Consider the following 25690-nt stretch of genomic DNA (forward strand, 5'->3'; position numbering starts at 1 on the left):
ATTGAAATAGTGTTTATATTGCCGAAATGAAGCCTGTTGGCTCTTTATATTTAAAACAAACAGTTTCATTATTGCTTGTCCTTTTATTATTTCAGAATCATAAGATCTTGATTAAAAAAAAAAATGAAAATTTGTACTGGCTTACCAAGATTCTCTTATTTGCAATCGCTACTTCTGGCCTTGAGAATGGTTTCCTCATGTGTACTGTCAAGGCCATCTACCCAAATGGCGTTACCTTTGCTCCCATCCAGGGCATTAGAGATGCTGGTTTTTAAAAACTGATGGCAATTATTTCTGGGAAATTCATGTCCCAAGCTCTCAAAATCCAGTTGCACAACAGTTCTAATGATGGTCTCTTAATCTTCCCTGCCAGAGTCAGGTCAAAGCTCTGGTTGCCATTCACTCCATATAGAATTTTCGTACATAATTCATACATCCAAGGGCTGTAGACAAGGTGTAAGACCACCAGGAATAATGGCCACATTGGCCTTCACATCCGAAAGTTTGTTTTACTATTTCGGGTCCTAAGTGTCCACGGAAACTATCCCACAAGAGGAAAGTTGGGTGTCGAAGTAAGGCCCCTGGCCGTTTGTCCCAAACTGTTCTAATCCAATCTTGAACCACTGTAGCATCCATCCACACTTTATCTTCAACTCTTACATGAATTCCAGACAATTTTTCCCTTCAGCATTGTTTTCCTTTTGAATTTTACATAAGGAGGCAACTTTCTTCCATCTGCAGTACTTGCAAGCATAATTGAGCATCACTGCTTAAACTTTTATTTTCGTGTGCGAGGTACATGCAGAACTTTCTCATTTCTTTTTTTGTAAAGTAAAATCAAGGATGTGAGATATACGCTAAGGCAAGTTATATTCAAGTAAATACAGTATAATCAATCGTAGTTCTAGATATAGCATTCCAGAATCTGTGTAATGCAGTGATAGTTGCATTGATTTTGGTGCCTTAGAGGTGAGATGTAATAATAAATCTCATTGTCCAATTTCCTATTTTGAAATTTACCCTTAATGATCACTAGTTAAAAGTGCCAAACTGCCATTCAAGAAGTTTACCGTCATATTATATACAGGGCCGGCCATCTCGGGGGGTGCAATGCACCCGGGCCCCACGATAGAGTGGGCACAGTCGGTACACATTTGCGGAAACGTATTTTTTATTTTATTTTTTCTTCTTCTAATTTTGCTTATAACTAAAGGGATTTCATTGACAGGATTTTAGGGCCCCTGGTAATAATAATATCTCTGTGTTTCTCTATTATATTAGGGTTTTTGCCTAACCCTTTTGATGCGTTTATGAAGTGTATAAGAATTAACAAACATTATTTTGTTTTTACCCTAAAATGCCTGATTCATCATTAGTTTTTATCTAATCTGTTACACATTTATATTATTTGGCTTGTTATCGAAACCGTTGAAAAAATATTTATTATATTCTTTATATATGGTTAGTCTAGAACAGAGGCGGACAATCCTTAACATGCCTGCCAAACATGGCACGCCAATGACTTTTTTCCGGCATGCAACCCAGGGTTCATCTTAAAAAATAATTAAATAAAAAATACATTTCAAACATCTTCGCTGACACATATTTTAACTTAATATAAGACAATTTTATTAAGTACAGCTATACCAAATAAAAATGCAATAATTAATTAAACTCTACTAACTGTTTCATAATAATAAGTAATAAGAAAATTAGAAACAAACATCCTATTTCCAAGCCATTGATTTATCTCCGTGATATACTGATGTACAACTTTTGTCCAGTTCAGTTGTTGCATTATTCGTCAGGCATCCAGACGTGGCGTGACTCCTTTACCATCATTTGATATATCTTTTCATGTTTCATAAAGAATGTATCCGTTTTCTAAAGTGTATTTGGATTTGGATTTTATTAAATCATAAGTCATTAAAATATGGATTGGAAGTATTTATTGTCAATTAATATGTTTAACTTATTAGATATAAAAGCAAATTTTCTTTACATTGATTTTCGGAAACTAAAGTTTTCAGTTTTTTTCGTAAAATCCCCGCATATATTGCAATTGCTATTTCCTGCCTAGAGAGCAGTTTCCTTGTGTGCATGCTACCCAAATAGCACCATCTGCTTTCCCATTATTTCAAGCAAAAATTAGCAATAATTTACAAGACTTGAGATACTTAATGAACAATCCTTCACGAATGACTAATGAACAGACAGCCATGGCACTAGGCCAGTAAAGATATGTGCATATGATTGGCAGTATTAACAAAAGATCACATGAGTCAAAGATAAAAGTCAGCAGACAATTTTTGAATTGAAATGTTAATTCTCTGCAACCAAATTCAATATCTGAAAGTGCCATAACAATATTCACTATATATTTCCTAGCTTTAACACATTTACGAATTTTAACACTTTCTGTTGATTTTTATTGTTGCTCTGTATTTGAACTGGGGGAACAGACTCCCACACATCTAGTTTTTAGTGTTTGCCAGTGCAGCATATGGTTTTGCTTGCAGCTAAATATAGTTTTTGGTCGAAGGGACATGAGATTCATTAGTTAGTGCCATTTTTATCCCAGCTATCTCTAATTGCACTATTTGTTGAGAAATATATTACACAGACTACATATGTTTGTACCTTATTCAGTGATACAATAAAACGACCTGCTTTTACTTGCATCTGCAGACGTATTGGCTAGTATGGAGGGTGCGTGATTTGCCACGGGAAGTGGGTCACTAGTGCCACGAGGTGAACGTGATTTTTTTTTTCTGTGCGAGGTTACGCGAAACCTTTCAATTTCTTTTTTTCGCAAAGTAAAATCAGGGGTGTGAGTTATACATGAGGACCAGTTATATTCCAGTAAATACGGTAAGTTATTTTTAAAGCTATGTAAAATGTATTATCAATATTCAGGATTATGAAGTGTTGTCTGCACGTGATTAGATCTCAACTACGTTAATTTCAACTCAGTTAACAGTGATAGATAAGGGTGAAACTGATGTACTGAAGTAAACAAACGAAAAAATAAACACATGCCTTGAGTGTTTCTAAAATTTTGTAATATTGTAAACTATGTACATATTTAACTTTCTGTTAATTCATGGGATAAATATAATTAATATTATGACCTTTTTTCTTGACCACTAGTATTAATAAATTAAAGACTTAATTCGGTATGTTAGTCAAGTAAATAATTGTTTAATATCTGACATGTTTCACTGACTAATATCTGTCAGCATTTACTTACAAACTATCAAAATATCTAGCCAAAATGTTACAGGAACACATTCACAACACAGATTCTTATATCAAGAACTCCCAACATTTCTTAGAGAAATTAAAGAACACCCATATCTCTGAAGATAATATTATGGCTAGCCTGGATGTCACATCTCTATTCACAAATATTCCAGTTTCAGAAGTCATCGACATCTTAGAAAACTCCCACCAAACATCACCAAGTTGTTCAAGCATTGTTTAACTTCGAATTATTTTACATGGCAAAAAACCTACTACAAACAACTCACTGGATTAGCCATGGATAGCCCTCTCTTTCCTTCTTGTGCTGACCTATTCTTGGAAAATTTGGAAACTAAAATTTTATCCCAAATTACTCCTAAACCAACTACATGATTTAGGTAGGTTGACGACATCTTCATCATTTGGAATCACAAAAAAGAAAAATTAATGGATTATCTAAACAAAATGAATTGCTTCCATAACACTATCAAGTTCACATTGGAACTAGAAAAAGATAATAAACTTCCATTCCTAGATGTCCTTATTAAGAAACAAACTGACAATAGCATCAACCTGTCGGTATATAGAAAACCTACCAACACTGGGCGCTACCTCCATTTCGACTCATCTCACCACATATCCGAGAAACTCAGCATTATCCATATGCTTAAAAAAAGAGCTATACAGTGTACCACAGACCCTGGCGACTTACAAGAATTAATGAAAATATCCAGAGATCTATCCCTAAATGGTCGAAGCATAGGAGTGACCATTCTATCCTCGTATTGTGGTTACGAAATCCAAGCATGCTTGGAAGGTTGTGGGCCTTAAAGGCCTGTTAAAGCCATTGGGATAGATGGGATATCCCTAAATGGCTACCCTACAAGACTCATCAACAAGATTCTCTTCAATGACATACCACAAAGACGAGATGAAACCCAATACATCAGCTCTATAACAATTCCATTTGTTAGTACCATATCCAAAAAATTGGCTCTTCTTCTAAAACCATATAATATCAGAGTAATCTTCAAGCCTATGGAGACCATTCAAAAGTTTATAAGATCCCCCGAAAGATAGCTATCCTTTCTACAAATACTCTGGAGTTTACAGCATACCCTGTTCATGTGGCATCAATTACATCAGACAGACATCTAGAAGTTTTGAAGAAAGAAAGAACACATAGGCTATGTAAGGAAAAACAGACAAGATATATCAGGACTTTCTTCCCACTTCGCCTCTACCAACCATAATATTGAATGGGATATGAGTCATATGCCCTACATAGAAGAGAACTACCATTCCAGGACATTCAAAGAAGCTGCTACAGTCGCCCGTTCAACAGGTAACTTAAATAGGAATCAAGGCCTAATCCTACCAGATATATGGAAAACTCTTATTAGATCATTTAACCAAAAAGAAATGAACTTTCATGAAAATTACAACAAATAAAACGTTGTGCTTGCGACGTGTATTGTATCATGCACAGTAATATAACTTTATATAATTTTTAGAATTGTCGGTTAGTTTCCTAGTTTTTGTTACTTTCCATTGCTTACCAGTGTATCCCTGAAAATGCTGACAGATATTTGTCAGTGAAACATGTCGGATATTAAACAATTATTTACTTGACTAACATACCAAATTAAGTCTTTAATTTATTAATATTTAATATTATTTACTTATTCAACAGGCAAAGCCTAACCCATAATGTCCAAGAAAGTATCCCTCTGGGTGTCAAAAAAGGAAATCAGCAGAAAAGAAAAAAGAAGAAAAGCAAAATCTCAAAAAGGCACAAGTAGATTTGTTTTCATGGCTACAAAATAAATCTGACAACGAAATTGCTAAGACTTCAGCAGTTGCGATTCAAACTTCAACTGAAGAAGAAAACTCCAAACAAGCTACACAACTTTTCAACAAAAATGTAGAAACTATGGGATTCGTCGAAAAAGATGCGTCTGATTATACAAACATTTTGGATACAGCAAATAATGATGAAAACAATAATAACGATGGTGATCAAGTGAATATAAATGATCCAGGTTTGTGGCCAAATATTATAACTGATAAATTTAGATTATTTTGTGTTAAAACCGAACCTAAACATCATCATCAAGATGCATTCGTTAAGAATGGTGAAGGTAGATCATTTTCTACATTGTACTATTTAAAAAAAAAAAAATGCCAAATGGCAAAACTCAGCTTCACAGCTGGTTAGTTTACTCAAAAGCTCAAGACTCAGTATTTTGCTTTTGTTGTGTATTATTTTCCAAAAGAAGAGGAAAAGATCAATCAACACGATTTATATATGGTTTTTAAATCGAGAAAACTGTCATCTGTAATTCGAGATCATGAGCTTTCTGTTGGTCACTTTAATTATTTTATTGCTTGGCAAGAATTATTAAAAAGGCTTAATTTATGTTCGACTGTTGACAGAACAAATCAAATTAATATAAATAAAGAAACGGAACGTCTAACTATTCCAAAGAATTGTAGATGTAATTCTATTTTTAGCAAGTAATAATCTGTCATTTCGAGGATCCATGAAACAATAGGAACGTCGAATAATGAAAGTTTTTTAAGTTTAATAGAATTATTATGTGAATGTGATCCTGTGCTAATGGATCATGTAAACAGAATTAAAAATACGAAAAAAAAAAAGAATTGTGCATCATTTGCTGCATAGATTTCAATTGGAAATTATTGCTGCATTAGGTAATGAAGTCCTTAATAAAATTGAAGACGATATAAAAGTAGCCATATATTACAGTATCCAAATAGATTGTACTCCTGATATTTCTCACAAGGAACAAACTTCAATAATTATTAGATATGTAAATTTTGTAAACAAAAAATTAATTACAAATGAGTCATTTATAGGATTTATTGAAGGAACTGGTAAAGACTAGCAAATTCGCTTTTAAAAAGAATAGGTGAGCTTGATTTAGATATTATGAATTTGTAGAGGGCAAGCATACGATAACGGTAGCAATATGAAGGAACATATAAAGGCATACAATCTAGAATAATTAGTTTAAACCCTCATGCAATTTATGTACCTTGCTTATCACATTCTTTTAATTTGATAATTTGTGATACTGCTTCCAGTAGTATATATTGTAAAAAAATTTTTGGAATATTGCAATGTTTATACTGCATATTTTCTGCATCTACAAAAAGATGGGAAATTATACAAAAGCATTTACATATTACGCTTAAACCATTATGTGATACTCGATGGGAAGCCAAAATAGACACAGTCAAAGCAGTGTATACACAGTTTGAACAAACTTATAATGCAATGGAAGAATTTACTAGTGCAATTAACGATAACAGAGCAGTATCCAAAGCTAAAAGTCTACTAGATTCATTACAAGAAATGCCATTTATTTTAAGCTTATCGGTGTGGTTTACAATATTGTCAAAAATTAATAGTATCAACAAACTATTTCAAGCAAAAACAATTATTCTTGACTGCTTTTAATTTAGTGAATAAAATTAAAAATAAAATCCAAAATTTAAGATCAAAATTTAACACATTTTGAGATGATGCAAAAATGATAGCATGAAACTTGAATATTTCCAAAGACTTCCCTGAAAAACGAATTCGAAAAAGAAAGAAAAAGATTATTTTCCGATCTAGCAGAAGATGAAGTTTCCGGTAGAGGAATTTAGATGTCACTTTTTCAACTTGTGATTGATACTGTTATTGTACAAATAGATGAGAGATTTAAAAATATACCCAATGTTATTTCTTATTTTAAATTAATCACTGATATAAAAACATTAGAAAAAAATGAACTATAAAACCGCCCAAGGGATTTTGTAAAATAATATAGTAAAGATGTAAATGAAGACAATTCAGGAAATTGATTTGTTACGAGAATTGATCTTGGACCAAAAAATGTAAATAACGCACAAGACATATTGCAATATATATTAAATAATATAATGAACTATTTCCAAATGTGCTAACTGTATTGAACATTTTCTTTATGTTACCAGTTACTATAGCAAGTGCAGAGCATTCTTTTAGCAAATTAAAACTGATAAAGAATTATCTTCGGTCAAGTATGTGCAAAGAACGTTTAAATACACTTGCTCTTGCTATATTAAGCATCGAAAAGGAAATTGCCAAAAAAATTGTAACGTTTCGGAAATGATTAATGACATAGCAAAAATAAAAATCGCATATTTAAATAAATACATATTAAGCAATATACATGTTAGTAAAACTAAGCCCCTAAATAGTAAAGCTATTTATTTTTTAATGTGCTTAAATTAATTTTTTTTATTACTTTAAACAATAATTAATTGTAAATAGTTTTTATGTGCTAGTTGGTGAGCCAGGTTACTTTTGTTTGTGTTAAATATTTATTTATTTTAATTATTTAATACTTTTTTGTGTTCAGTAAATGTTATGTTAACCTGTTATATTTTGAATGTGTTTTTTTTTTTTTTTTGCTTTCCTATGTCAAAATCATTTACAGTAAGAGGTTTTACAATACGTTTATTTCGAATCCTTTAATTTTTACCTTTGAAAAATATTTTAGGGCCCCAAAAGGTTTCTTGCATCTGAGCCCCTTTATAGACAAGGCCGGCACTGATTATATATCACTATTGCTCGAATATGACTCGCATAGTTATTATTTCAAGATACAGTTAATAAAACAGGAGAGACTGCAGATAAGTCCAAGCAGAAGTCTGGTGATTCTTATATTACTGAAGGTAAGGATAGGTGCAGTGATATCTCTTTTGCAAGAGAAAAGGCAAAATTACCTTTTGGTGGCACTGAAGGTGACCAGACTGTCCTCATCCCACTGAAGAATGGTAATGTAGATCAATGTTTATGGCATTCGTTGAAGATGTTCTTGACTTGGGATGTCAGCACACTGCATGGTTTATGAAATGAGTAAGCAAACTGGAGAGTACTATCATCTGCAAAGCTGTGGATAGGATCAGTGATGATTGAGAGTAGGTCATTTATGTACAGAAGAGAGTACTCTGCACTGGTGGTGAAGCCATCCACCATGACATGCAATGAATGACCAGAGAGGAAGCTGGCAACACAATTACAGAGGGCAGTAGATAGACCAAAGGATGGCAATTTGTTTAGTAGGCCTCAATGACAGATATGGTCAAAAGCTCTGGAAATGTCAAGAGCAACAGCACAAGTTTTTCTGAACCTATCCATAGCATGTATCCAGTGAGCGGTGGTGGTGGTGGGGGTAAACTGAGAGGTCAGCTGATTAACTGATAGACCTCTAGACAGTGGAGAAGTTGGCTACTGATGACTTTCTCCATTATTCTGGAGAGGACTGAGATGATGATGATTGGTCAGTAGTTTGATGATAGACTTCTAACTCCCTTTTTTGGGATAGGCTGGATATGCGATTGCTTCCATGCAGTGGAATAAGAACCAGCAACGTATAACAGATTGTAGAGGATGCCGTAAGGACCAGAAGGCTTTAGTTAGTAATTTTCTGATGTATTTTTTGTTGAAAAACTACAGGAGAAATATGGTGCTCAGATTCTGGTATGGTAGGAGGTGATCTGCCTTCATCATTTATGCAGGAGTTTGAGGAAAAGAGTGATGCTAAGAGGTCAGCTTTGTCCTTGGCTAAAGTAAGTGGTACTATCAGAACAAGAGCAGCAAGTAGAAGTGCAGGTGAACAGAAGTTACATTCAATGGCCTTAAAAGTAAGGGACCAGAAGGAATGGATTCTATTTAGACAGGAAGCAAGTTTTCTGCTGTTGACATTTATGAAATGAGATTTAGATGTGCTGACTGTCTTGCACTTGTTGCATGCTTTTCTTTAGTTGCTTTGATACACTTTGTGCTGAACCAGGGCTTGAGAAGCAGGCAAGGATTTTGGATAGATGGGGATGAAGATATTCAAAGCCAATGAGAAAAAATTCCATACTTGTTTGGAGCAGGTGCAATAATAAGACCAAGGAAAGGAGGAACAGAAATTCTGGAGGTTGTTGTTCAGTTTGGCACCTTTCTAGTGACAGAGGGTGCAAGGTTGCAAGTATTTAAGGAGGAGCATTAACTTAAAAGACATGAGAAATGAAATTAGAAACATGAAAAATGAAACAAAATGAGTGACAGTAACTTTCATTGTTCACTCTGATGAAAACAGCAGCAACATTTGTTTAACTGAATGATATCCCAATCAGTATGACATCAGACTGTACCATCATTATAAGTCAATACAAAATACAACTAGTCAGCTAATTGCCAGCCCATCCTCATTTATTCAGTATCCAAGCAGATACCTAAGAATGAGGTGCATCACAAGAAAGTGAGGACTGGACAGTGTGTCAGAGGTCCTGATCAGTTCTCTGCATTCATACAAGAATCTATGTGAACCAAGTATCTAGTTTTCATCCATAAGCAAAATACAAATCAAAAAATATTTTCATTCTCTATATAATGCAGTCTGTGGTAATCATAGTTGGATGAATGCAAACCATTCTTTCAGTGCAAAAACAAAGTATCACATTAAATAATATTAAATTTTTCAAATTAGTCCCAATATGCTAACAAAGAAGCATCATCCCAAACTGCAAAGCCATCAGCACTTTTCAAAATTTAATCAGAAAGTCTAAATATCAGGCTGATTCTTTCATTTACAGAACATCAGATTCAGCGGGGGGAAAAAAAAAAAATCTCTTTAACATGTGTGCCAAAGGAATGGATGCCAGTCTGATGTGTGTGTGTGTGTGTGTAATAATGAGTTTCCCAACGCAGATAAATGATACTAGCTCACATCAGGATGCATAGGAAGAGACAATTTTTAAGGGAGAACTGTTTCTGTGTAAATGACAGAGCAGGTCCATTCACAATAAAGATTTTGAATGAGATGTTGGATCTCTGATGATGAATAGGATCCAATCATCATAGACTACTCTGCCTTGCAGAACTATTGACTTCAGACCTATAATCCACCTTTAAACATACAAGGGCATATTAAGATAATCATCATCATCAAATTCCTGCCATGTACTCTCAAGGGGTGCAGGATATGATAGTACTACATGAAAAATTTACATCATTACTAACTTCTTATCTACAATTTTCCTCCAAACCAGTCTGTTACTTGTCAAGATCTCCAACATTACCAGATCTTATATTTCTATCGTCTAAGGCACTTTTCACTGTATCAATCCGCCTTTATCTTGGTCTTCCTCTGGGTCGTTTTCCTGCCAACTTGGCAGAGAACACTTGTTTTACTAATCTTTCCTTGCCATACCACCTGAGATTAGCTCAGCTAAACGCATTCCTGGATACTGACAATGTCAAGTACTCTCCTAATATGATATTGCCATCGAAGCCATTTGTTCATGCCTCTAATCTTTCTCAGGACTCTCACATCTGCGGTCTCTAGTCTTTGGTCAAGTGTTTTACTTCTGACCCAGCTCTCAGATCCATAAGTTAAAACTGGTTTGAACACTGTCTTGTATACAGCTAATTTAGCATTCCGACTAATTTCTCTTATTCCATATGAATTTATTCAATTGACTTCCTACCATACCAGCTTTGTTGATTCTGATGTCTATTTCCATATTTAATTTACAATCTCCACTAAAAATCGTGCCTAAGTAGCTGAAATGTTTTACTTGTTCCACAGGTTCTTCATTCACAACACAGTTGACATTTTCAATGATTCTCCTATTTTCATTGTCTTTGTCATTTTAATGCTGACCTTCATACCATATCTATTACAACAGTTATTCAATTTACTCAGGGAATCTTGCAGACTTGTAGCAGATTTATTTAGAAGTATAACATTGTTAACATAAAGCAAAGAGCTGACATTAACATCTCCAATTTTGATATCATGTTTAATACCACTTTCCTTCATAATGTGATCCATATAGATAATAAATACAACTCAAAGACTAAGTATTGCTTGATATAATGCTCCATTGACACCATATAACTGTAGCATACTGAATAGCTTCTCTCTTGGCACCTTGTCATATGCCTTTTCCAAATCAACAAAACTTAAATACAGATCTTTGTTATATTCCTATGATTTCTCCACTATTTGTCATAGTGCAGATCTGATCCTGGCAGCCTCTATTTGACCTGAATCCAGCTTGTTCTTCACCAAGCTTTTCTTCCACAATTCTTCTCAATCGTTTCTCAAGTATACTTGCATATATCTTACCAGGAACACTCAGTAGGGATATACCTTTGTAATTCTCACATTCAGTTTTATTTCCCTTTTTATATATGGGTACTATGAGAGCTCTACTCCAATCATCGGGAATTTGTCCCTCTGTCCAGGCCTTCTGAACTATGCAGTGCAGCCATTGTAAGACTTTTATACCACCATACTTCAGCATTTCTGGTCGAATATCATCTACTCCTGCTGCCTTTCCACATTTCAAGCCTTTGATGGCTTGTTCTACTTCGAGTATAGATATGAATTCCTGACTGCATGCCTGGTCAGTGTTTTTTTTATCACTGTGCTGTCATCACTGCCTCTTTCATTTAGCAAATTTTCAAAGTAATTACTCCATACTTCAAGGATATCTTTTTCTTCCGTTTTCATGTCACCTTTATCATCTCTAACTCCTTTTACAGCACTCTTTCCTCCATTCCTAAGTTTCTTCAACAACCTCCAGAATATTTTGCCACCTTCTTGATATTTATTTGCTATGTTCTTGCCAAAGTCCTCCCATGACTTTTGTTTAGCTAGTTTTACACACTGTTTAGCTTTCTTACATTTGTGTCTGTATTCTTTAAGAGCACAAGCTGACTTATTTGCCAGGAACTTTTAATATGCTTTCTTCTTTTCCTTCTCTGCCTCTTTAACCTCCTGTGTCCACCATGGAATTCTAATTTTTCTATCCTTCAGACAACTTCACCACATGCCTCTCTAGCTGAATTAATCAGGGTTTTCTTCATGGCCTGCCACTGAATCTCCAAGGTTTGGTTCCTGTTCTCAAACTCTTTCAAAATGAAAGAGTTTGAGAACATGAACATCTGAGAGCTGCTCAACTTTTATTCGCTTTAAAACTTTCTTACATGTCATTCTTTTCAATATGAAATTCAATTTTATCCTGCTGAAGACTAAATAGTGATCACTTCCAATTTCAAATCCTCTGTACACTCTGGTGTCCTGCACCAGGGAGAAAACATCACTATCAACAATAACATAGTCAATGAGACTTTTCTTATTCCTTGCCTCTTCTCATCGTGTGAATTTGTGCACATTTTTATGTTGGAACATAGTGTTAGTAATAACCAGTCCATGTCCTGAGCAGAAATCCAACATGTATTTGCCATTATTATTAGCTTTGCTCTTTTCTCCAAATTTTCCCAAAACTTTTTTGTGTCTGACAATCATTTCCTACTCTACTATTTAGCTCCTCAACAAGGACCAACTTTTTCTTTTTCATTGTGTCAGTAGCTTTCTCTAGAGCCTCAATAAATTCCTCCACTTCTACCTTAGTAGAACCTTCTGTGGGACCATAGGCACAAATAAGTCTCATTGTCCAGTTCCCCATTCTCATATTTGCCCAAATCACACTATTTGACAGTGCCTGCCATTCAAGAAGATGAGCCTCGTATTTTGTGTTGAATACTATAGCTGCTACTCCTTTTTCTTGATTGTCATTGCCTGAACATTTTGTATTTATTGCTCAAAAAGATCTCACCAGTTTTTGTCTTTTTTGTTTCAGTCACCCCTATTATGTCGATCTGGTACTTATCTAATTCCTCCGCTAGCTCCATTTCTTTGCCATTCAGGCTTCTTATGTTGATAGTACCGATCTTTAACTCTGGTGATGTTGAGTTGGGGTGTGTTTTCAGATTTATTCCAGTAGCTGACTTTTCGCTGTTCGCCCTGGTTCCCTGGCGAAAACAACGGGGGCCTTGTTTCACCAGGCAACGCTCCAGCTGGCATGAAATTTTGTCATGTTGTACGATCATTTTGCATTTTGGTTTAACCAATAGGAATACAATTTGGTCAGCTAAATCCCAAATTGCCAGCACCCATCCTCGTTTGTTCAGTATCCAGGTAGATACCCAACAGGGTGCACCACAAGAAGGTGAGGATTGGGCATTAGGGCAGAAGCCCTGGTATATTCTCCGCATTCTTTTAAAAGAAAATGTGGAGGTCTCCTCTCAGTTATACAGCTTTGAACCAGACAAAACAATGAATATTGATCTACACCCCACTCAATATAGATATAGTGTGAAGGAGATGCAATGCTCTCTTGCACTTTTCTCTTTGTTGACGAACATGTATGTACAACGAATGCAAGTTTTCTATCAAAGTTGAGTTCCAAGAACTTGGCTTCTCTTGCTACAGGAATAATAGTTTGTCATATCCTTAACTCTATCTAACAGATAAGCTTAGGTGTTGCCGGTTATTCATTACTTATTTTTAACAGTATTAACAAAGCTAAAAAATTTTATCGAAAGATGTTTTATTAACTGCTTATATTTTGCTGAATTTCAAATCAGCATCATCAGAGCACAACACAGCTAGTATACGTGACAGTGAGTAAGTGAAACAATAATTGTAATGGACAAAAGATCTAAAGTCCTATTTGGTGTCCTCTAATGTTGTAAATTAAAAACACCATTCCAGCTATGTGGAAGTTGTTCTTACAATAACACTCTCCCAAATTTTTGACAAATTAATGCAACCACATTTGTTTAGGTTAAGAGAATTTTTTAAAGCCATTGCTAACTCAAAAAATAATCTTTCAGATCTATAACAGCTTCTAAATAGCACATTCGTTTTCTTCAATCTAATCCTGTGTGAAAGGGGGGGGGGTATCCAACACATGGTCTGCTAGTCCTGACTTGCCATAGTAATAGTAGTGAATATATTTTTTTATGTTCTTCCAGACAGATATTAACTGATCTTCCTGTTTGCCCATAGTAGACCAAGTCACAAGGAACTTCATACACTCCAGGGTGTGCTAGAGGGTGAAGTTTATCCTTAGGTGAGCAGATCAGAGTTGCTAGTTTAACATGAGGTTTGAATGTGGTGCAAAGGCCATGTTTCATCAGTACTTTGGCTATCTTTTCTGATGTATCTCTGACATAGGGAATAGAAATGGTAATGTTGTGTTCTTGTGTATTAGGGGAGAGAGGGAGGGGTAATGGGGCTATGGAGTATTTTATCTATTTTGTAGGGATTGTGGCCATTGGCCAAGAACGTATGCCGCAGATATTTGAGTTATGTGGACAGAGCTGTATCGTTAGCACAAATGGCTCTGTGTTAAGTGTTTTTAAAATGCCCTACTGTTGAACTGGATGCGATTGTTTATGTAGATATCTTTTTGTGTGTGTTGGCTTTCTGTAAATGGAAAAAGATAGTGATCCATCTGAAAGACAGGTGACTAATGTGTCACGAAATGGTAAACAGTTATTTGATTCTTTTTCTATTGGGAAGTGGATTTTGGGATGTTGGCTGTTTAGATAGGTGACAATTGCATCTAAAGTGTCTTGTCCACGGGGGAGCCAAATGGCAAACACATCATCTACCTAACGTAATCACACTAGTGGCTTATATGTAGCTGTGGTAAGTACTTTGTTTTCAAAGTGTTCTATGTAAAAGTTTGCTAAAGGGGGTGAGAGGAGGAAACCTATAGCAGTACCATTAATCTGTTTGTAGATTTTTCCTCCCCATGTAAAGTAACCTGCGTACATACTAAATTTGAATAATTCAGAGATATCAGGGGAAAATTTAGACTTGATCAAATCAAGGGTGTCTATATCAGTGGTACATTGGTAAATAAAGAGGTAACATCAAAACTAACCATTATGTCTGAATTTTTAAGGATGTGATTTTCAACTAGTGTTTTGAAATGAACTGAATGTTTTTACAAAAGTAGGAGAGATGCCAGTAAGGGCGGCAAGCGACTTGGCTAACTGTTGGGCTAGTTTATAAGTGGGACTATTTATGCCAGTGGTTCTTAACCTTTTCAAAGTTACGGAACACTTTTGATTATAAGAAAAATTTGGGGAACACCAAAAGAATGGGTCATAAAACTAACAATAAAAATATGCATCAACTTGCCCTTTTATAAAAATGGAACTTATTTTAATGTGATACTTGAGCATGTTGGCTTTTGCAGATTTCAACAATATCACGTCTAATATGTGATATAGCTACCCTCATCTCTTTGCCTATATTAGTAAGTCTTTCAAGCTTTTTAGTTTAATATTGAGAAACCGAGTTCACGTAAATATAATGTTGAAAACTGCAGCAAAATTTTCACTGACCTTGTGGAGAAAGCTTGGATAAAAATCCAAAATTCCTCAAGTTATGAGTATTTCAGAGAATTTCATTTTTAGAGTACGATCTGTTGACAAGGTAACTAATTGTTCTTCTTGTAACGAAAATTCACAACTAGATGTATTAATTGTGCCAAACGGATTTCGTATCCAGTCATAACTGTGTATATTTAATGAAGGAAAGTAACTCGAAATCTTTTCTTCCAATATTGTTAAATGTTCTGTTATAACAGAAATAATTCCCTCGATATTTTTATTATGGAGCGACGGAAACATATCTACTGTATTTTTTTCTGATATGCAGTTTTTCGGAAGAGATACTTTTTTCTGAAAAGCTGACAATTTGCCAGTGGATGTCAAAATATCTTCATTTTTCCCTTGGATACTTGTATTAACGCTATTTAAGTAATAAAAATATCAGCTAAATATGCCATTTTAGCACACCAAATATCATTTTGCAGACATTTTACAAAAGCATCTGTACCTTCATTTTGAAAAAAGGCCAATAATTCATTCTTAAGTTCTAAAATTCAGAATAGCACTTTACCCCTGGATAACCATGTTATTTCAGTGTGCAAAAGCAAAGATTCGTACTTGGCTTCCATAGATATGCAAAGTTTTTTTTAAAAAAAGGCTTGCTTTTAAAGGTCTTGACTTGATGTAATTTACTATATTTGCAACTTGGTCTAGTACAGGTTTTAATATTGCCGGTAACATTTTTAAAACTAGGGATTCTCTGTGCAAAAAACAGAGCATAGGTATAATATTTCGGCTTATTTTCTTTGAAATAAGCAATATTCTATTGGTTTAGAAGTCAACACGCATAGCAGTCTTAAGTTGTTAGGATCACAGTAGCCAATTACACTCAGAACTGTGTCATGTGACATCTTTCACAAGTGGAACACTTGTAACCAGTAGGGGATATTAGATTTCTGGATTTTTGGTAATCCATGCATGCGGGGTGGTTTAACATGAACTGGGTTTTATATTTTTGATGATTTCTTTTGGCCAGGAAGTCACTTTTTTTCAGTAATTTTCGAACTTTTTTCCTTTGAGACATAGTGGGATCTCGATCTATAATTTGGTACGTAGAACCGTTACATAGGAGATCTTGCATTTTCATTCTGGAAGTGGAAAACAACAGCCAACTGCATTTTTTAGACATCTTGAAAAAGAGACAATCAAATAGTGTCAAATTATCAATTTACAGAAAGCCTACAGACACTGGAAGATATCTTCATTATACTTCAAACCATCACAGGACACACAAATTGAGCATTATCCATATGTTGAAAAATAGAGCCCGAAAGTTTATATCAGAAGAGGAGGATACACAGACTGAACTCTCACTAATAGCCAACACATTATCACAAAATGGATATCCTCCGAACATCATCAAAAAATATCTATACGGAAGACAAGAAGAATCAAGCTTCCAGCACATTTCTACTGTAGTGATCCCTTTCATCAGGTCAATTTCTTATCAAATAGCCAGAATACTAAAAGCCTACAACATCAGAGTGGTCTTCAAACTAACCACCAGCATCAGACAGTTTTTAGGATCCCCAAAAGATAAGGTGCCATTCTACAAATATCCAGGAGTATATTACATTCCTTGCTCCTGTGATCTTGCCTACATCGGACAAACTTCACGTAGTTTAGAGATCAGACAAAAAGAACATGTTGGTGATGTAAATCTCAACAGAAATATTTCTTCCGGCTTAGCACATAATTTCTGTATGTCTAACTACACGATAGAGTGGCAAAACAGCTTCATGCCATATTTGGATGACAACTACAGACATCGTTTATTCAAGGAAGCCACAATAGTGTTAATAACTGGCAGAAACCTCAACAGAAATCAGGGTACTATTCTGAACAGTTCGTGGAAAAACCTGATCCTCTCTCTAAATCCATTTGAACTACAGCTAGCCAGTAATCACATTACGCATTTACAACAAACACGCATGCGTGATAATAAATAAGAACAATAAGTCCTCTCAGTCTCTGTCACGTGAACGTGTAACCTTAGCTACTAGATTGTTTACAATGTTTTTCTGTTCCTTTCAATTTGCATTTACTAGTATTTTCATGCTTTTCCGTCAACGCCTTGAAAAAGCTAGACAGTTTGCTAGCGAAACTGGTAGGCAAAGAATGCAAGTTGTTCGTATGCATTACAATATGGTCAGTATTAAAACAATAAGTTTGTATGTTTAATTTTCAAACGAACAAATTAATAAGCATTATAAGGATATTACAATGCTAAGTTAAATAGCAGCACAAACAAAAGAATCAAGAGCATACTTGTTACATTTGCAATTTAAAAAAATATATTTAATACATACTAATGAAATTTAATACAGTTCTTTAGTGATCGCCGATTGTGATTATCAGAATTTCCTTCCAAAATATTGAGTATAGGATTAGTTTGGTTTAGTAATAGATAACCAGGTTTTAACTTGTATATGTTCTCTATTGATACTAGATGTATTTCCTCAACATGTTTTGTTGTCTATATGGCTAACAGAACCTTCAGGAGGTTGCATAACATAAGAAAAAAAATAGCTGCTAATACCTATAAAATGAAAAGGCTGGAATGATAGTTCAATCATGAGTATCATTGGTTTAATTCACATTACAGCCAGAGCAACTAAAACTGAAGCCAGCATATGTTCTGCAGCCAGTCTGACTCTTTTGTGAGATGAAAAAGAAGTACTATTTTAAGTAGGCCATTTCTCTAATGGTTGGAAAGACATAAAACTTGCAATATGACTTTGCCCTCATGGTTTAGTGAACTTTTTGAAGATTTCTTTTTTTAAAAATACTGACCCAGAAAGGAGTACTGATGCAGCATGTTAGAACACTTCCTTTCTAACAGATTAGTGATTATTATGATTACGACACCTCCAGGCAGTCCAAAGACTCATCGAGAAAGGGATACCTACTCTACAACTCTGTCTCTCAATCCATCAACACCATCTAATTCCCACCCCACCACTAGTATTTTCATAGACAATCGCAAACATCCATGCCCACGTCGGGATTCAAACTCGCAGTCTTTTGGCTGGAGATCTGTTCCATGCTTTCAGGTACTACAGAGTGTAGAATCAAATCGAATGGTAGGTCTTTATTTCACTCTAAAGGAGAGTAGGAAGGGAAGAAATTATTATTATTTTATTATTCTTAACATCTGACCTCCATGCAGTCAGACTCATCATGGATGGGTCTCACACTTGCACACAATGCTCATCTAACTGTGCCTTAAACTGATTATGTGTCTACATTCACAGCCCACACTCAGGCAATGAATTCCACTCACTAACCACTCTCCATGCAAAGAACCTGCTCCTCACTCCTCTGCTCTCACCATCCTTAAATTTCCAGCATGGCCATTTGGTCTACCCCCCCCCCACCTCTCCCATTCTATGAAAAATCTCTTCCATGTCAACCTGATAACAACCTCTAACTAACTTATATGTCCCAATCATATTCCCCTTTCTCCTCCTCCTATTCACGAGTCTTTGCAATTTACATTCTCTCAATCTGTCCTTATACTTCACATTCCAAAGACCACTGACCACCTTTGTGAATCTTCTCTGCACCCTTTCTAACATATCCTCATCACCATGAAAACCCAGTGACCAAATCTGTGCACAATAATTCATACAAAGCCTGATCAAGGCCATGCATACAAAGGCATTATAACCTCTTTATTTCTGCATGTCAAGGTTCTCTGCACCATTGCCATTATTCGATGTGACATCTTGACAACTTGTGCAATGTGGTCCCTGAATTAAGCAAAATAAGCAAGAATATAACAAACAGCATTGTGAAATTCTAAACATTATAAAATCTTAAAACACACTTTGTTAAAAAAAAAAAAAAAAACATTGTCAAATATACATAATTTACTTATATAAATTTAACTTAGTAAGGGCTTAAAAATGACTCGAGTTACCCAAGTTACGTGACTCAAAAATCTGCCACGTGCAGATTTTTGAGTCATGTAATTTGGTGTCAATAATTTTTTAGATATTTTTAAACCTTTTTCTTCTTTATGTAAAGTGTTTTAGTGGGAAGAGAATATATATTGTATATTGCTTAGTGAACGATGTATTGACTTACCGAACAGTGAGAAGATCAAGACCTTCAGGAATCTCAAAAGTTTTCACTAAATCTAAACTGTTCTCTCCTTTACAACCCAAATTATGAAGACTAAAAGAAGAGAAAAAAAAAATTAATTAAAACTAATTTATATTTTGATGTTTTATTTTTAAATAAATTTGTTACTTATCATAATACCAATTCTGGTATTCTCTGAGTCCTTAAAAACAAACAAACAAACATTTAAATCATGACAAATTTAGTTTAATCCTTTATCCCAGTGAGAGCAAAAACAAAGTTTGTGCCTGAAAATATCTTCAGGACTGAACATAGTGTTGTACTATCTTACCTGGGTAAGTAGTACAACACCAGGCAACTCGTAGCAAAGGTGGAGCAAGATACCAACACTCCTATCCCAGTATCTCCCATAATGCAAAACACATCTCCCTGTGGTTATGTATACTGTTATGCATTAAGGGATTCGACCTTTATTTAGGTCTCTTCAGTGGGAGCCAGGCCCAGAGTTGGAGATAACAGGCAGAAGCAGTAGCACCTGGAATAAAGGATTAAACTAAATTTATCATAGTCTAACCTAGTGAAAAATAAACTTTCAACATCTTTCTCTAAATCCAGAGTAATTTAATAAAAAAAGGTGGGAAACCTTTTGGCAACTACTATAGGTAAAGATGACCTTGCTACTGCTTCTGCCTGGAACAAGAGACCTCAATAAAGGTCGAAACTAGTCTGGGTAGTGGCCAATCCCTTAATGCATAACAGTATACATATTCACAAGGAGATGTGTTTTGTATTATGGGAGATACTGGGATAGGAGTGTTGGTATCTTGCTCCACCTTTGCTATGAGTTGCCTGGTGTTGTACTACTTACCCAGGTAAGATAGTGCAACACTATATTCAGTCCTGAAGATATTTTCAGGTGCAAACTTTGTTTGCTCTCACTGGGATAAAGGATTAAACTAAATTTATCATAGTCTAACCTAGTGAAAAATAAACTTTCAAACATTTAAATCATATAACCGTACAATTTACAATATGGCTAATAAGAATATATCATATCTTGCATTCTTGAATGTGCATCTCATTCTTTCTTTTGCATGGAGAGTGGGTGCCAAGCAGAATGCACTGACAGTAATGAAACAGAAAAGATGGCCAGGTTTAAGGCATGGTTTGATGATCAGTTTATGTGCACACACACATGAGAAAGAGAGAGAGATTTTCCATATGGATATGGAAAATAAATATACTAAATTAAACAATATGTCAGTTCCTGAAACATCTGAAACTGATAAATTAACTTCTATTATGTGTATTTCTTCACATGACTGGGCTACTTGTATATAGAAGCTAATGATGCTAATGACTTCAAATCAATTAATTGTCTTATCCCATAATGCAAAACACACATCCTTTCAGATGTGAATAATGCTATGAATTATGCGAACAGCCACTACCCAAACCGGTTTCAACCTTTATTAAGGTATGTTAAAATGGAGGATACCCCTTCAAAAACTGTGAATGATCTACAAGCTCATTCTAATTCTCACTGAGTGACCCTAAGGGATTACTACTAAACTAATCACTCCAAAGCAGGAAACTCGGTCCACTCAGCGACAGGCAAAACCCACCACCAAGCAAAGCCGCTCTACTCTCCATGAAGCAAACAAGTCCAGAGATGAACATTAATAAATGTCACCAGTGGAAGCCAGACCCAGAAGAGATACAAAGCTTTAAGTAATGCAGAAGTCATATTTCCTATATACAAGTAGTCAAAAGGTGTCACATTTTATTACTAAAATACTCTGGATTAAAGATAGATGTTGAAAGTTTTTTTTCATGGTTAATTAAAGATGTCAAGAAATTATATTCTTAGTTTAATCCTTTATCCAAGTAAAGCAAGCAAAGTTTGTGCATGGAGTATCTTCATGACTGGACTACTTGTACATAGAGGCTAATGACATCACATCAATTGGCTTAGTATCCCATAAGGATAATAGCCAGCCTGGTTGGCCGAGTGGTTAAAGTATCTGCTCTCCACCCAACAGGCTGTAGGTTCAAATCCCACTGTGGGCATAGATGTTTGTGATTTTCTGTGAAAATACTAGTGGTGGTGGGCAGCAGATGGCATTGTTGTAGGTGATGATGGTAGTTGCAGTTCATTGGTTGGTGGATTGAGTAGTGGAGACAGAGTTGTAGAGTAGGTGCCCTCCCTGGAGGTGTCAGGTAATAATAATGTAAGGCACATATCCTTATGGACATGTATGATGCTAAACATTATGGGAAGGGCCACTACCTAGACCAGTTTCAACCTTTATATACAAGTAGCCCAGTTGTGAAGATACTTCATGCTATAGGTTGATCTACCAACCTCTTGTGTATGGGGCTCAAAAAAAAAAAAAAAAGCACAAACTTAGTTTGCTTACACTTGGATAAAGGATGAAACCAATAATATAATTTCTTGGAATCCTTCATTTATAATATAGCCAAGTGAAAAAACTTTCAACATATATTAATTATATTAAGAAGGACAGTGGTATTAAATCTGATATCAAAATTGCAGCTATTCAACTCAGCTGTTTCCTTTATTCAAATGAACTCCTCAACAAATCCAGTAGATCTGCAGATTCCCTAACTAAACTGAATGACACTAATAAATTTGGTATGAAAATCAGAAATAAAAAGAAAAAAACCATGAAAATAGACAGGAACAGAGAAAATATCAACTGATTCATAAATGGAGAACCAATAGAACAAGTAAAGCATTTCACATATTTAGGCACAATTTTTATTGAAGATAGCAAACCAAATATGCAAACAGACAACAGGGTTAGCAAAGCTGGAATGGTAGAGTGCCAACTGAATAAATTTATATGGAATGAAGAGAAATTAGTGAAAATACTAAACTAGCTACATACATATATACAAGATAGTGTTCAAACCAATTTTAACTTATTGATGTGAAATGGCAAAATCATATTACAAATGAGGATATTAAGAAGGAACTGACATTGTCAGCATTCAGGATGTGTGAGCAGAGCCAATCTCAGCTGATATGGTCTCTTATACAGAATGAGAAAGGAAAGATTAGCAAAAAGATGTTGGATGACATGACAGCAAGAAAAATACCCAGAAGTAGACCAAGATCTAAATGGATTGATACAGTAACACGTGCCTTAAAAAATGAACATATAAGATCTGATGACATCAAAGTCCTAAAAGACAAATTAATTTGTCTTCATAACACTAGTTATATAGGGTAAACAGAACAGCATGCAGAAAGTACTTAGTCTCTACTTAAGTTGCAAATCAGGGGTTGAATCGAAGAAAGTAAAGAAGGTGGTGTGATGTGAAATCACTTATTCAACATCTATATGGATTACATTATGAATTAAAGGGGCATAAGTGAAATAGTCACCATGATACTGCTGGACTTTGCAAATGCATTTGACAAAATACTGTGTGAAAAACTACTACAAAGTTGGAGCGAATGGGAATGGAAATGAAGCTAGTAGCATGGATGGAGGAAGGGGGAAGAGTTGTCTGTCAGCCACCTAGAAGAATGAGGGTGACTAGCAGAGTGCTACAGAGTTCTGTACTATGGGCAATACATTTTAATTTCAATAGTAATGATATAGGAAAAGATTTAAGGCATGTATGTTCAGTTGTTTACAGTTTGAAATAAAACTGGGGAGGGCAATAGTTGATAAAGGTGATTTAGATTGTGCAGGATGATTTAAATAAATTGGCAATGAGGGCAAAGGATAATGATTGTCAATTTAATGTTTCAAAATATAAGGATATACACTTCAGGTTACATTATCTGTATCACATTTCCACACAACTAAAAGCAGAGCCTTTAAAGGCCTATTAACCCTTTAAAAAAGTTCATATTGTGCATTTTATTGTTTGTTAAAAAGAAACATATTTCAGAAAAGTTTTACACTAAAACATCCCACATACAGACAAATTGGCCCATCAGAACACATGCGACTTTCAGACAAAAAAATACCTGTGGTGGTTGTGGGCGTAGATGGCGCTGATGTAGTTGATTGGTAGTAGCAGTGGAGACAGAGTTGTACAGTGAGTGTCTTCCCACGATTCTTCAGAGGTGTCATGAATAATAATAAAACATTACATTTAGGAATAAGGGTGGACAGAGAGTTGACGTTCAGAGGTCATATTGCAAAAGTTGGTAAATAGTTGAAAGGATCACTTGGATGTTGAAAACACAACTTGACTGCTGTGCACAGATCTGATCACCTAGCTTTCTCTTTGGGATCAGCAGGTGGTGGAGAGGATTCAGAGAAGAGTGACTATATTGATGATAGGTCTATAAAATGTTTCCTTTGAGAATAAGTTGAAATTATATGGGTTGCAGAGTTCAGTTGATAGTTGGAAAAGAGGGGACATGATAGAAACTTATAAGTTATTAAAGAGTTTCTATAAGATTGACACAAAGGAAAAAAAAGGGTGTCTCAAAAAAATGTATACACAATTTGAATGATCATAAAGTTTGTATTTATTATTATTATTCAGGCCTCCATGGAGTCAAAAGACTCATCGTGGGAGGTCCTTCCTAAGAACATAAAGTCTGTCAAGATTCATCGAGGATCATGATTCATTTATAATACAGTTAACTTTCACATTGTAAAGTACACTGCATAAATGTACTTTTCATCCCTCAACATCTGTATTCAAATTGAGGACAGTCCTGGTCCAGGCACCGCTGATAACATGCAGCACTGGAATTGCAAACACTGAGAATCATTTTGTCTCATAGCTGAGTGCATTATCTTTCGATTGCTGCTTTCAAGTCGTCGACTGTTGTCAGTTTTGAAGTGTAAACTTTATCCTTGATAAATCCCCATAAGAAGAAGTCCATTGACGTGAGGTCTGGTGAACGCAGGGGGGGGGTATTCCAGAACCTCTTCCAATCTATCTGTTGGGTAGAGTCTCATCAAGATAGGCCCTCACATCTCGATGGTAGTGTGAGGGTGCCCGATCTTGTTGAAAATAAAAGTCCTCATCCTCAAAGTCCTCTTGAATACATGGCATGAGTTTCATGCAGCAAGTTCAGGTAATTGGCACCAGTTACAGTACCAATTACTGATAAGCTGCACCACAGTAAATTTACAGTCACTCCTAGTAAATTTACATGATATTCCTCCATAAAATGCAGATTCTCAGGTGCCCAGTAAGTACAATTGTGCCAGTTAATTGACCCATTTAATTTTGATGTGGCCTCATCACTCCACACAATTCATCTTGGAAATTGTGCATCCTCTTCACATTTTTCCAAGTACCACTCACAAAACTGCATTCTCCTATCCAGACCATCTTTGTTGAGAGCATGTACTCTTCTTGGAATGTAACTTTTCCAATGACTGCACTTCAACATGCGATGGGCACTTGATTTTGATACTCCTATCTCACGAGACGCTTGTCGCACAGATTTTCTTCAACTTTGACGATACGTTTCAATCAACCTTTCTTTTGTTGCGGGCCTCGTAGCTGTTCGTGGTCTTCCTGAACGTTGCTTATGAACATTTTGAACAGTTCCATCTTCTTCAAATTTATCTCTAATTCGAGTGATAGTAAGTCTCGTAGGTGGATCTCGATGAAATTCTCTTCTAAACTGTCTTTGCACTTCCACTACATTTTCATACTTCCAGTAGCATTTTAGGATAAATTTTCTTTCCTCGAAGCTTAGTCTGGTTTCAGCCATTATTTCAAATCTGTTACACCTGCAAAATAATGAAAATTAAGTGGGTTATCAGCTGTTGAAGTGTGTATACATTTTTTTGAGATGCCCCGTATTTTCAATATATGATAAATAAAGAGAGCTAGAGGTCTCCCCTAAAAGTTGTATAAGATTATGGTTAGAAGGGAGTGTGGACTACATTTTTTGCCTGGAGAGCAGTGAGTGAGCAGAATAAATTGGTATAATTAGTTGTGAGTGCCCTGACAGTGAAAGAGTTTAAGGGGGGGGGGGAGAGAGAGAGATGATATAATGTATAGAGATTAACACTTCTACAATCTTCACCTGAGTTTTCTGACTCC

At 35.3% G+C, this 25690-nt stretch overlaps 1 protein-coding gene across 1 annotated transcript in view; it reads right to left on the reverse strand.

Moving 5' to 3' along the window:
- Nucleotides 1–25690, reverse strand: part of LOC150098142 (snRNA-activating protein complex subunit 3-like) — a 131353-nt gene that overhangs the window by 103806 nt on the left and 1857 nt on the right. Inside the window, exon 2 of the mRNA XM_090406543.1 lies at nt 19637–19726. Coding sequence (XP_090262669.1) covers nt 19637–19726 — 90 coding nt within the window. The remainder of the gene's footprint in view (nt 1–19636; nt 19727–25690) is intronic.

Source organism: Typopeltis vanoorti, chromosome 16, assembly GCF_054136105.1.
Source record: "Typopeltis vanoorti isolate ZY-2024b chromosome 16, IOZ_Tvanoo_1.0, whole genome shotgun sequence".
NCBI lineage: Eukaryota > Metazoa > Arthropoda > Arachnida > Uropygi > Thelyphonidae > Typopeltis > Typopeltis vanoorti.